The sequence below is a fragment of the Mytilus edulis genome, chromosome 6 (genome assembly GCF_963676685.1).
Source record: "Mytilus edulis chromosome 6, xbMytEdul2.2, whole genome shotgun sequence".
NCBI classification, from domain to species: Eukaryota; Metazoa; Mollusca; class Bivalvia; order Mytilida; family Mytilidae; genus Mytilus; species Mytilus edulis.
The window spans coordinates 18,683,105-18,697,056 of NC_092349.1; the positions used below are offsets into that span (position 1 = coordinate 18,683,105).

The 13,952-nt window shown below is 33.3% G+C and overlaps 2 protein-coding genes across 2 annotated transcripts; one reads left to right on the forward strand and one right to left on the reverse strand.

Moving 5' to 3' along the window:
• Positions 1 to 3,349: 3,349 nt before the first annotated feature.
• On the reverse strand, positions 3,350 to 3,919 carry LOC139526246 (uncharacterized). Its single transcript, XM_071321377.1, has one exon. The coding sequence runs from the start codon at positions 3,917 to 3,919 to the stop codon at positions 3,350 to 3,352; it is 570 nt and encodes a 189-aa protein (XP_071177478.1).
• A 4,030-nt stretch (positions 3,920 to 7,949) lies between these two features.
• On the forward strand, positions 7,950 to 12,781 carry LOC139527301 (uncharacterized). Its single transcript, XM_071322655.1, has 6 exons — positions 7,950 to 7,995; positions 8,882 to 9,157; positions 9,554 to 9,672; positions 10,172 to 10,287; positions 11,540 to 11,667; positions 12,679 to 12,781. Exons 1-5 carry the CDS (start codon positions 7,957 to 7,959, stop codon positions 11,659 to 11,661), a joined length of 672 nt encoding a protein of 223 aa, XP_071178756.1. The 5' UTR covers positions 7,950 to 7,956; the 3' UTR covers positions 11,662 to 11,667; positions 12,679 to 12,781.
• The last annotated feature ends 1,171 nt before the right edge of the window (positions 12,782 to 13,952 follow it).

Here is a 13,952-nt window from a genome sequence, read left to right on the forward strand (position 1 = left end):
GAATATTATAAAAGAAGATGGTTCACGGGGCTTTTTTCAAACTACAAGATTGTCAGATTTTGTTGCTACATGTTTTATATACATTGAAACCCGAAATTTGTTCGATACAAAGGAAATAAAACGAACGTATTTTTCAAAAATAAATTATGAGAAGACAGCTTTAATAGTGTGCTTTTAGAAAATTTATAAACAATTGGGGTCACGGCTTTTTTCTGAATACAAAACAAAAAAGCCTGTAAAATCGAAAATTTTCATAATCAAAGTTATCTCCCCTTAAATGGCAAAAAAATCAAAAATAATATATTCTGTCTTGAATAAAACAGTTAAATGAATATGATTAAACAAATGTTGTCCTCATTTGAATAAAAAGTTGAAATAAAAATGATTTACATTCTTTTCTTAAAATTTGAATATTACATTATAGATCAGAGCCAATTATTTTCTGCTATTTTACAATCCGATATGGCAGAAATACCAGATATTCCTTTAATAATAGCTACTTCAGCAATTTATTTCAGTGTATTTCCGGAGATGGGCTTCTCTCTGGTTGGGCTCTATTTTCATTCCACGTGTGTCACATGCAGACGATATGGTATCCGTTATGACAAACTTCTGTCCGAATCAACCAATAATCGCATCTTCTCATTCAAGGTGACATACCAAACGCTCTTTTATAAACTGCTTGACTTACCATTTGCTATCTAATCTTCCTTGTATATAAAGGAAAGTATTAAACAATTCATAAAATTCGGTGTTCGTCCATTCAATATATATATAACCTTGATAATGTGAAATTTATTGTCATTAGATAGAGAAAAATGTATTAATGACATGTAATAAGGAAAAGCTTTATATAGAATTTAAACTATATAATTTATGTGATTTTTTCAACTGTAAAAGTAAAAATTTGTTTCCTTCAATAAGGTGATCTTTAATCTTTATAGTCGGTACGATTGTAATTATAGGTACGTTATAAACCGAAAAAAAATAATTCATGACATAAAATCTTACACAAAAATGAAAGAAAGTATTCTCTTAGAATGGAATAAATTATTTTCAAACTTATTTGAATACATAAAAGACATACATATGTAAGGTGGTAAGTACAGCAATTTATAAGAACCAGGCAGAATTTAAAAAAAAAGATTCATCCAATATACCCAGGATAGAAGGGCAGCATCTTGGCTAAATGACATGAAAAATCGTAAAAGAGGGACGAAAGATTGAGAGTCAAACTCATAGATAGAAAATAAACTGACAACGCCATGGCTAAAAATAAAAAGATAAACAGACAAATAATAGTACAAAAGACTTAACATAGAAAAATAAAGACCAAACAACACGAACCTCATCAAAAACTGCCAGTGATCTCAGGTGCTAACGAATGGTAGGCAGATAGTAAGGTTGTAAGTCATTGGCGTAGATGGAATAAACTCGTAAACTTGACCTGCTGCAAATCAAATATTGCTTATGGCACATTTTTAGTTATAAATTACTCTTCATATGTCATTTAGAACTTGGTGATTTAGGGAAGTTTTCAACACGACCTCGCGAAGACTATTCTACGTTCTTATTACGTTCTAAAAGACCTTAGTATGTTCTTTGTACGACCTATCGGTATGCAGTACGTCTTTACCACGTCTGCGGTGCGTTTGCAGCAGGTTTGCATCGGATCTCTATTACCCGTGTTGAATATGGTATATATAGTTTTTTTTTTAAGACGGAATCATTTGTAATTGTACTGTTGAACGATGGAACAAGATTTACTTCTACTTCATACATCATTACAAGGACAACAAGCTCTTCTTGATGCTCAAGTTGCGCTTTTCTGCTTCAGGATAAAAAGAAAACAAAGGAGATCCAGAACATGGTGGGTGCGTCCCTTGCTTACTAAGGAAAGAAGGCTTATGTTTGGCCACTATGACAGACTGATGCAGGAGTTGAGAATGGAGGATCAACAGTCGTTTTTCAACTTTCTGAGAATGCCGCCCGAGATGTTCGACGAAATATTGAATAGAGTAGGTCCCAGAATTCAAAGGAGAGATACCCGGCTTAGAAAAGCATTGGAACCAGGCCTGAAGCTCGCTGTCACTATACGACACTTATCTTCTGGGGATAAATATCCAACTCTACAATACGACTTTAGAGTTGCCCGAAATACAATTTCTATGTTTGTTCCCGAAGTCTGCCAAGCCATTGTAGACGAATATAAAGTCGAAGCAATTTCTTGTCCCACCACACAGCGCGAATGGCGTGATATTACTGAAGAGTTCCAGCGAAAATGGAATGTTCCACATGCCTGTGGTGCTCTCGATGGCAAACATATAGCCATTAGATGTCCTTCAAATACAGGATCACTCTTTCATAATTACAAGGGATTTTTCTCAGTGGTTCATGTGTACATGTATTCTCGCAATTCGAGAATATTGAGCAACATTACATATCAACTAAATTTTTTTGTACTTTACGTCTTAACCAATTCAACACATGCCCGTTGGCAATTTTGTATAATTTGAAAAGAAATCGAGTTCTTTATTGACAATATTCGATTCGTTGTGAGACTTATAAATCTGTTACTGTGAAATTACTTTTATTCGTGGAAAACAATTTCAGTGGCTTGTTAAATATCATGGATTCGTGGGTTTTTTTAATTTGTGGTTTCAAATAAATTTCAGTATTAGTCATCATCCTATGGAAAGAGCGAATCGAGAACGGTCATTTCTACTATAGCATTAGTAATGCGACTCATCGAGGAGTCATTTCTACCATAAACACGCGAATCGAGACAGGTCATTTGTACTATAATCACAAATGATTATAGTAGAAATGACCTTTCTATATAAATTAACTATATCGCTAATTGTGTTTAAAGTAGAAATTAAATTTATCGATTCGCACTTTCCGTAGGGTTGTCAGAGAAAATAAGAAATTCGTTTGGTAATGGATTTCGTGGTTTAAGCTAACTGCGGAATCAACGAAAATTGGTTCCCAATGAACAATAGCAGATCATGGTACTTTTACAGTATTTAAAGAGAGGGAAAAATTTGAAACAAAAACAAAAGAATATACCATAGTCGCAAGATGTACTGATAGTCAAGGAACAATAAATAAGACTTTTTGGGTTAATACGGGACCTACCATTCAACTTGCAAGGCAGTGTGGGACATTTTTTACGAAGAGCAAATTATTGTTTCCATAAACTTTACATTATGCTATAATGTGTAAATATTTATTTTTTCTGTCTTTCTGAGCCAAACTTCTTCTAAAACTTCAGTATCAAATTATATTTTAAGTAAAGACATTGTCTCTACCTTACCCCTTCAATGACTTTGATTGTCTTTGATATATATTATATTTCTCGTATACTTACGCTGACAATTGTTTTCTTCTGAACCTCATAGATATGTGGCCTCAAAAACTCAAAATTGCTTAGCACCCAGTCGTCCCTCTCAGTTAATTCACCATCACCGGAACCAGATCGTAACTTCTTGAGCTTTCCATATCTACTTCTCAAACTAGAATACCATATCTTCAAAACATCGACAGATTTTCCCATCTCAACTGCTTTATCCCGCCAAAGTTTTTCTTTTTTCGCCGTATCTTTATATAAATTTAACTTCTTATTATACAAAACTGGGTTGGCCTCTAACCACTCGATCATACTTTGCTCCTCTTCTGGTGAGAAATCAATAACTGGTTTCGATTTTTTACTTGCCTTAGGAGCATCAGTACTAGCAAAGTCTGACTGAACTGACTGGGTATCATCTTCACTATGTCCCCCCTCTAAGTCATTTTGTGCATGAATTGTTGGTTCTTCCTCGGGTGTTGCTTCTTTTTCAGCAATTTCTCGCTGATTACATGTGGGTGTACTCCTACAAACTCCACTTTTACTCTTTCTTCCGCGACCTCTAGCTGGCATGTTGCTGAATGAAATAAAAAATGCCCGTGAATTTTTCTGTTTTGTATGGAGTAGTTAAGACGTAACTAGAACTTACAGAGGTCGTTCTGAAAACTTTATGGACGTTGTAAGGACGTGGTAGGAACGTAGTGAAAACCTTATGGTCGTAGTAAGAACGTAGTGAACACCTGATGGTCGTAGTAAGAACGTAGTGAACACCTGATGGAAGTTATATAGACTTGACACGAACCTAATAAACACTTGTTGAACGTGGTGCGGTCTTTGTAAGGACGTAGAAGGGTCGTGTTAGAGACCGAATAACGGTATTATCAATCGAATTTGAGCAAGTTTCTACTACGTTTAAAAAAAAAATTAAGACGTAGTGGAAACTTCATGGACTTTGTCTCAGTGTGACGGGGGTTTAAGGTACATCTTATATATTCTATGTTGATTTTATGTTTTAAAAAATACCCTTCAGTCATTTATTATTTATTGACATCGTTTAAATTTATAAGGTTAGTGTAAGGGAAACTGATAATATCAAGTCAATGATATTTGGTATGTAGCTGATTTTGACAAATGCCTAACATGGTCAGTAATGGGTCATTGACTTTCACGTTTTCATAGTTTGAATTAGGCAACATCAGAAAGTAAGAATGTCTTATTGTAGTTTATGTCCAGAGATGGGGTTTGTTCTGGTTGGGCTATCTTTTCCTTCCAGTTGTGTCATACATGACGATATGACAAAATTTTGTCAGAGGCAACCAATAATCGTAGCTCAACATACAAGGTTACATACCAAACGCTCTATTATAAATTACTTGACTTACCAGGTTCAACCCACATTTTTTTTTTTTATTATCAAAATGCCCTGCACCAAGTCAGGAAAATGGCCATTGTTATGTTATAGTTCGTTTCTGTATGTGTTACATTTTAATGTTGTGTTTCTGTTGTGTCGTAGTTCTCCTCTTATATATGATGTGTTTCTCTCAGTTTTAGTTGTAACCCGGATTTGTGTTTTTCTCTCAATCGATTTATGAATTTCGAACAGCGGTAAACTACTGGTGCCTTTATTTACCATGTAGGCATTCAAGTTATTTTCCAATCTGTAGTAACTGCTTGAATGTAATAGCATGTTGTGCGCATATACAAACTTTTAACAGAAAGTGATCAGGAAAATTATCTTTCCAATATAAATGCATACAGAGAAAAAAAACATCTTTGATTGTGTTTTGCTATCTCGATATAACTTTCTTGAAGTAGTGAAAGTCAAGTATTTAATTGGAACTTATTTACGATAGCAAAGTAAATTAACAGTTTTCATTTGCCTTTAATTGTTTGTACTCCGCAGTTAATTTTTCATGCTTAAAAAAACATCATGTTTATTTTCCTTTCGACTGTTTCTTATGGGGACTCGCGGGTCTAAATCATTTTTTTTTTATTTAATATAAGATTTCGCTAATGTTTCTATAAATAAACTTTATCTTATACCTAATAGGAAAAAAAATAAAAAAGAGGGGTCACCGATCATTTACGCTCACAATCTGCCTTCGAAAGAAGCATACATTTTTGTAAAGGTACTTTTTTTGTGTTGAACTAATAGGAGAAAAAGAGGTAATATCGAAATAAAAAAAGAACTTAATTACAGAAATCGCTTAAATTTTACAATTATTTAGTTTATGTATAGCTTATTTGAAAACAATAATAAAAAATATGGGTCACCGATGAGTAAAAAAAGATATTTCAATTTTAATGCCAAAAAAAATAGCATTTTTGCACCAAAGGGAGATAATTTGGAGCTTTTTCAATAATATAAACATTTTAAAAGTCATCTGGGGCCAAACCGAATCAATGTTTTTGTTTAATTTTTGTATCATATCATAAAGTAATAACTAATAGTGTAATAAATAAAATTTGTTACGAAGAAACAAATGTTAAATTTTTTGCTGAAATTTTTGTACCCGCGGCCATCCTTAATTCAAATTATTCGAGTCTCATACTCAATATGCTTTCAAATATTCTGCTTTGAGTGTTGTTTTCATTTATTCACGAATTTGAAATATGTTAAAGTTGCGAGTAACCAGCTCCTTATGTGCAAGGTATATTTAACAAATATTGGTTTAAGATTTTTATGTAATCATGCATTGGTAATACACTGAGTCTTGTGGTTAAACATACTTGTTCGATCAGTGAAACAAGAGGGACAACTCTATAGTTCAAATACAATAAAAATAACAGTACGTCAAGTAATTTTTAGAAGACTATTTTTTCTCACTGTATTATCGACGAATTACCCGCATCTATAATGTCCGGATATAAAGGTGTTTTTTTTTTCCTTTGCTTGCAAAACTTGCGGTAAGAAATGGTAACCACAGGATATTTCTGTTGCTTTAAATCATTACAAAAAAATGTAATATCACAAAAATACCGAACTCCGATGAAAAATCAAAACGAAAAGTCCCTAATCAAACGGCAAAAATCAAAAGCTCAAACACATCAATGAAATGGATAACAACAGTCATATTCCTGACTTGGTACATGCATTTTGATCTGGAGAAAATGGTGGATGAAATCTGGTTTTATAGCTAGGTAAAAAGTTCACATTTGAATGTCTACTCGCAAAGCTTTAAACGGTCCGATTACAAACACGAAAATTTAAAGCAATGTACCAAAAAGCTATAAACGACAGATGGAAGAAAAAAGGATATTTAAACTCATAAGTCAAAATTCGGTGGTTTCGAAGTAACAAGTACCACAAAAGGGACATATCCGTTGTAATCTGCATGCGAATCAGATATTTTTCATAACAACCAACTAACTCTAGATTCTGTTAACAAAATATGGTAGGAATGATTTCGACTTCGACCTATTTGAATCTTTAGCTAAATATCTGTCTGGTAAGCATAAACCCTCTATCAAGATAATCATGAGAGGAAACAAAAGCTTCTGAATGTCGCAACAAACAAAAGATTTATACTTCATGAACATTTCCTGCTTGAATGTTGCTACATAGAAATTGAAAATATAAAAAAAAAGATGAAATCGTCTTTTTCGTCGAAAAGTTTTGTAGTCAGCATTGTCATAGTCACTTTTGAGATATCAAAGGTACCAAGATTATAATTTAATACGCGAGACGCGCCTTGCGTCGACATAAGACTCATCAGTGACGCTCAGATCAAAATAGTTATAAAACCAAACAAGAACAAAGTTGAAGAACATTGAGGACCTAAAATTTCAAAAAGTTGTGAAAAATATGGATGAAGTAGACATGAAATTGAGAATGGTAATGGGGAATGTGTCAAAGAGACAACAACCCGACCATAGAGCAGATAAAAGCATTGTTTAGCAGAACAATGTCAATACACCAGCAAACAGCTGCGTCATGTTGATCTCTTTATGGTCTCTTGTTACCATACATCCTTTCGAATCGATAATTGCGTAATACTATTACTAGGACACTAGGACTCCGTCGCTGACAATAATGATCTTTGCTATAAACATTCCTTAATGTAGCTGATGATGTGGGAAAAGGGGGGTCTGGCTATAAGGCCCTCGCAAGGTCGGGATTAAGGTCGCATATGGATGTCAGAATTAAAATTAAGATTTTCGTAATTCGCATGCTCGTATACGTTGGTTTAAAAAGTCACATGCGAAATCCTGAAACAGTGAAACTATATACGCATCAGTGGTAGCATGGATATATCTTATATGAAGATAAAGAATGTACAGAGATCTAAATTTTCAAATAGATTGTTTTGCGGATTGACTATTTATTCTATCTTTTCCGATGCATGTTCTTTCTTTTTTATTCCAGTATCTCCATTTTCAAAATACTCCTGCGTCCTCCCAAGAAAATCAAATGGACGTTCACTTGTGAGGGGTTTTTTCCCAACAGTTATTTATTTTAAACGTTTATACATAAATTGCTTGACTTATCTTGCTATTGATTATTTGGAACAGATTTTTATTTCAGATGTTACTAAGTTTTACACTGATGAACATTAATAGAAACTAATCAATATTGTTAGAAATACATTTTATATACATGTATTAGTACTATGTTTATCTTCTCGTACAGGGACATAACAGTTCATTCAGTAGGTATATTTTGATTCAACTGGAACAATCTGTCGACCGGAGTTGAGTATTCAAATTCACCTATTACATATTTTGTATAAATGTATGTTAATATGATACACATGTAACTATAATAAATAATTTCTTACTTACGTTCTCACTTACTTACTAACGCAGTATTTAGCGATCAAGCGCAGTATATTTAGTCAACACGTTCAAATTATGGAATAACGTTACCACACATTTGTATCCATGTACATGTATGATTTTCATGAAAAGAAAAATTTATTTAAAACAAAGGCAAATTACAAATTTATCATATTTTACCTGTCTGAATTTCAAAATAAAATTTCAGATCTGATGGCATGATTTAAAATTGAAGACTATTGTTTCTGTGTATTTTTTTTTGTCTTTATATCTGTGGCATATGTCGAAGCTGATTCGGGGTCTGAGGCGGGGGTTGACGCTGGTGCACATGTTTATCCAGTTGATCCCATGGCTAATCATTAGGATTTTAAAAGTCCGGTGATTTGGAAGGCCAAGATAGCACAGTGATGATATTCTGCAAGTCCAAACATAACTATTGTCAGACATAGCTAAGTGCAAAATTGTCTGAAACCGATTTAAGATATCTTGCTGCTCTGTCATTTGATTTCTTGCATTCATACCACATCCTCTCAATCTAATTTTAGTATAAGAGATTTGCAAATTAAAAAAATGGCTATGCACTTTTAAAATGATAAAACTTGATTCAGATTCGGTACATAAAACAACATTATTATTTAACCCAGTAAAATATAGACTCAAGATAAATTTGTCATAAGTAAACAATGTTATCACAAATATATAGGTGGTTCTGTTTCTTATCTTTTGAATTATTTTATGTTTCTAAAAATTTTATTGTAGAAAAAGATGTTCGGTAAAATTATTTTAGTAATACTTCCATTGGCTTTCGAAACTACTCCTGTACCTCCAAGACCTTTGGGATTTATATATGGAGAACAAAGTACAAATGTTGCGCCAGTCGAGGTCGATGTCTACATGGGACCTCTTTGTCCGGACAGCAAAGCTGCCTTACCAACTTTAGTAAAACTTGCAGACCATTACGGACCAGACAAGTTAAGACTACGCATGCATCTGTTTCCTTTACCGTATCATAGAAATTCTTTCCTAGTTGCCATGGTAAGTTCTAATTGTTTTGGTTTAATTACGAACTTTTACGTAGAAATTTTTGTACGGAATGGTAAAGGCTGTGTCGAAGAAAAACAAACATTTGAATTTCAATACTCCGACTTTTATTTGAAATTAAGAAAATATACCGTTCAAATGAGAAAGATTAAAAATAATGAAAAATACACTTAAAAAGTTTCCATTGACTGAATCGTTCTTCTGGTTTTAACTCAAGATTCAGAATATTTTGTTTGTCATCTGCTTAACCACAAAACTTTTTTCATCAAATTGGGGATCACCATAACCTAGTGTCATGGAAATAACCTCCAATCAGCTCCAATATTTGAAATTTCGATATAACAGCATGCACAGTTTTTCCCTTTTGGATAAATATTATTTATTCAACAGGGAACCCATTCAGTGGACAAGATGACCAACGGGAACATGACATTTATCTGGGCACAAAATGTATACAGCCATCTTGATATATTTTATGATAAGACTCTTACCGAGGACCAAGTTATAATGTACGTACTTTAGATAGTTACAAATGTAAGTTATATTTAGTAATTCATGGTCATTTGATAACGATGTAAATACATGTTTAATAAACATTTATTTAGACCTTCCTTGCAATATAAAATGATTGATTGATTGGTTGATTGATTAATTGATTGATGGTTATAGCTACTTTCAACATTATGTTCCTATTTCATGTCCGTCCCTTTTTATTGGTAGAGAAAGCCGGAATGTTAAAGAGAATCAACGATCTTTGGCAGTTTGACTGACTATCTTAATTTAAAAATACGGAATTCGAACTCGCAAACCGCAGTGTTGAAACGCTACTGATGCATTAGTTGGACTTCTAAGTCCACCTACATCAGTTAATCTGCTCATATACTATTTTAACCATTACATCGATTTTGCGAAAAATGGAGAAGGAAAATTATATTCAGTTCTATTGTTTTATATTTTGTTTCCCTGAGCTGTTATAATTCTCTGTGATATATTGTTCTTTATCTAAAGGAAAATGATAGAGCTAGCAAAGAGCATGGGATTACCGGAAGTCGAATTCAAACAGCTGGTAACAAATAGTGGAATCAATCATGAGTGTCGAGTCGAATGGAAACATGGTTGTTCGAGTAAGCATTTTATTTTCCTCCTTAACAATGTTTAAATCTAAGACATTAGATAATAATTCAACTTATGGTATCTATACAACTGTATGCTGATAATCATTAGCCCAGTCATTATCTGCAATCCTAATAATTCTAAAATGACGTCCTCATTTCGCAAATATAAACAAAATATGTTTGACACATGCGCACAAACTTGCTGTTTACCTTATCGTTATTTTTCCGTTTTTCCTTCTGTCCTTGAATCGTATCTATATGAATACACGATGTATACATGCATGGTTTAGTGTCGTAGATGAAATAACAACCCCAAAATTAAAATTTCATGGGGAGCTAAAAGACGACGCCTTAAGTATGTACTAAGGTGATCTAAGATAAAATCAAATAAATCAAGAACTGAAAATTGATACTTTAAGCTGGAATAGTATTAGCTAACTTAAAAATGGATCAAAATAAGCAAATGATATTGATAGGTCATGGAGCTCCTTTTCGGTATATTTGATTTATAAAATATGGTGGGAAATAGCTGACTCGGACTTTAACCTTATATTTGCATTGGTATTATTTGGATCTAAAATCAAGAATCTGCTTAAATTTTGTCAAATGACCTTTTATGAGCTATTTAGTTCTATATTAAAAAAATAAATAGGTGTTATGGGGGGAAATATTTTATCTTGTATCGTATGGAAAATCACTGAGGAGTCCGAACATTGACACTTATTCCAAAACCTCATCTGAGTACAGTCATCCTTAATCATCTCTTTGACTTGAAACTGTGTTTAAAATAAAAAAAAAATTGAATGCTTCTTTTTGTAAATTCATAGGGGTCTAAAAGCGTTGACCGAAGTACATTTTGTATGAAGCGCCGAATGTTTACATTTTTTCGCAATGATTATGAAAACACGATTAATGTTTTTCTAATATTTTTTTGGTGCATTTTTTTGTGGGAACGTGTGTCATCATGTATGATTCAATTCATGCAATTCATTTTGAAATGAAGAATGACACGAGATTGCTGTTAGCCAATCAAAATAACGTATAATAATGAAACATATACATCTAATGTTATTATATTAAAATGAAGGAACAATTTGAAAAGAAATGGTATATATTTCTCATTTTGTTTTTTAATAACATTTTTGTCAAAAATATTGATAAAAACTAGGTTATTATTTATATGTATGATTATGTTATGTGAATATTTACAGTGTTCCCCAATCTTACAATACTTGTAAACCAGAGTTCTTTTTTATTCCAGGGGGAGTAACTTCAACTCCTACATTTATGATAAATGACGTAGTAGTGGCTGAAGATGACCAAGCCAACAGGTCAGAAGCTGACTGGATTAAAATTATCGACCCAATACTGAACCAAGTATAATTATAGGTAGCTTGTATGATGTCGTCTTTTATCTTGCAAAATTTTATGTAAATGCATTTGATGATTCAAAACATTTTTTATTCTTTAGTTTATAAATCTGAAATCTTCAAATACGTACACAACTAAATATCTGAATTTGATATCAAAATATGTATAATATATGTATGCAGAAGTGATTCAAGTCCAAGTGACATTATCTAATAAACCGAAGTCGACACATAGGGTCAACAAAAATAAGCAGAGACAAGAAACACATGTTTTCACATTAAGGGGAGAAAATACCAAATTTACTAATATGAATGATCTGCCAGTTATTTACGGCCCATGTGGTTTCCTCAATTTGATTGTTCATTTTACATATGATTAAAAGAAGGTTGATTGTTGGTTGCTTAACGTCCAGTGGCAAATATTTCATGCATATTCAGGACGAGAACAAGTTCACAATAAATATAATACGTAGGTTGTTGTAATAGAGGCCATCTACGATGATGGTCGGGGAAATTTGAACTGCCACTGGAAAATGAGGGTATATTGGATAGGGACAGAAATGTTGCCTTGTAACAGGCCACCTACGGACCCCTCAAAGAGTTGTTGCAAGGGTTCTTAACGTGCAAAGAGCGTGGCACTCTCTTTACACGAGACATCGGATTTAACGTCCCCTTCTGACGGACGTGACTGCGAGCTTGATACATCCCGCACAGCTAAACGGACTCCCCACTTCAGCAAGCGTTTTACTGCCGGTCGGGAGAAGACCAAGTGACCATATTTCTATACCCCAGTCACCTTTGGGGTAGATTAAAAGAAGGGGTATACTACGTAGGTAAATAAGACGACAACCCAACGACATTGAGAAATAAAACATACAGATCGATAGGGCACTTGTTTACAGATTTCTATTTATATTTTGTGATTAAATGATTGATTGATTGATTGATTGATTGATTGATTGATTGATTGATTGATTGATTGATTGATTTATATGTAAAAGCGTATTAATGAATTCACTTTTCATTTTAGGTGCAGTTGAAAAATTGCGATATAGAATAACAAAACCTGAGTTCATGCATTGTTGTACTATTATCTTCATGTAATATATATAGTAAAAAATCTGACAATGTGACTTTTCAATAACGTTCGCTAATTCATTGATAAAAAACACTAAACTTTCTTTTAGTTAATATAGATATTGCTAAGTTTAATTGTTCTGAATGCTGTTGTCCTTCTTGTGAGTTTCCTTGATCTCGATGCATACATGTAGCGAAATCGCGAAGTCGAAATTGCGCAAAACGTGAGAAAAAATGTCTTTCCGATTTCGCATTTTCGAGTGAGCGTTTTCGCGTTTTCGACTTCGCAATTTGGGTTTTTCGCTCTATAGAATGTGAAGGACGAAAACGTGAAATGGCCTTTACCGGTCACCATTATAGTCATTGTATGTTGAAACTATTTCTTGTCCTAACTTTTAAACGTGTGTGTTTAAATATTGAGCTTATTTTATTGGATAATTGGTGTATTACGACCATGCAATAGAAGAGTTGATCTAAACGTTTTCTTCATTTCACGAAATTATGGTGATCTGAAGTGTTTAACTATACTTATGTTTTTTTTGGTTCAAAGTTGCCCCTTAATGTATTTTCCATACCAACCACACATTCGGTACTCCACGGCAAGTTCCTATGGCAAAGTTCCAAACAAGTTACTGTAGAAAGAACGAGGAATTAGTCTATGTAGAACCCCCCCCCCCCCCCCTTTTCTCTTTGTGAAAATTTCTTACTGCTTGTCTAGATCTATACAAGAGGATATTTAGAGTTTGTTATATCGTCATGAAGTTAAAAAAAATATTTTTCAGTTTCAAGTACAGTTGCAAATTTCTACGTCAATACCACAGGCACTTTTCTCAGATTTTTTTTTTTATATATACCTTATTTAAAATATAACACAAGGTACTTGACTCGCTTTTTTGAAAAATGTTAGCCAATCGCGAAATTCCGTTAAATGCCAATTTCTCGGTTGTCAACCCCACATAAAACTTGTTATGTCGGAAATCTTAGACTAAATTGATTTTTCTACACAATGGCGTATAACTTGCCTGATTTTGTTGTCAATATCATCCGTAGCAATCCTACCCAAGTATGTCAATCGTTATTATTTCGTCTTCCGACGCAAAATTGGAAACAAACAACTCGCAGTAAAAGGGATCTCCCCGCTCTCTTTTTATATCTCGATTTCCGATGGTCAAATTTTATGGGAAGGTCGATATGTTTCTCAGAGTTATCTAATCTTATCCCATTTCA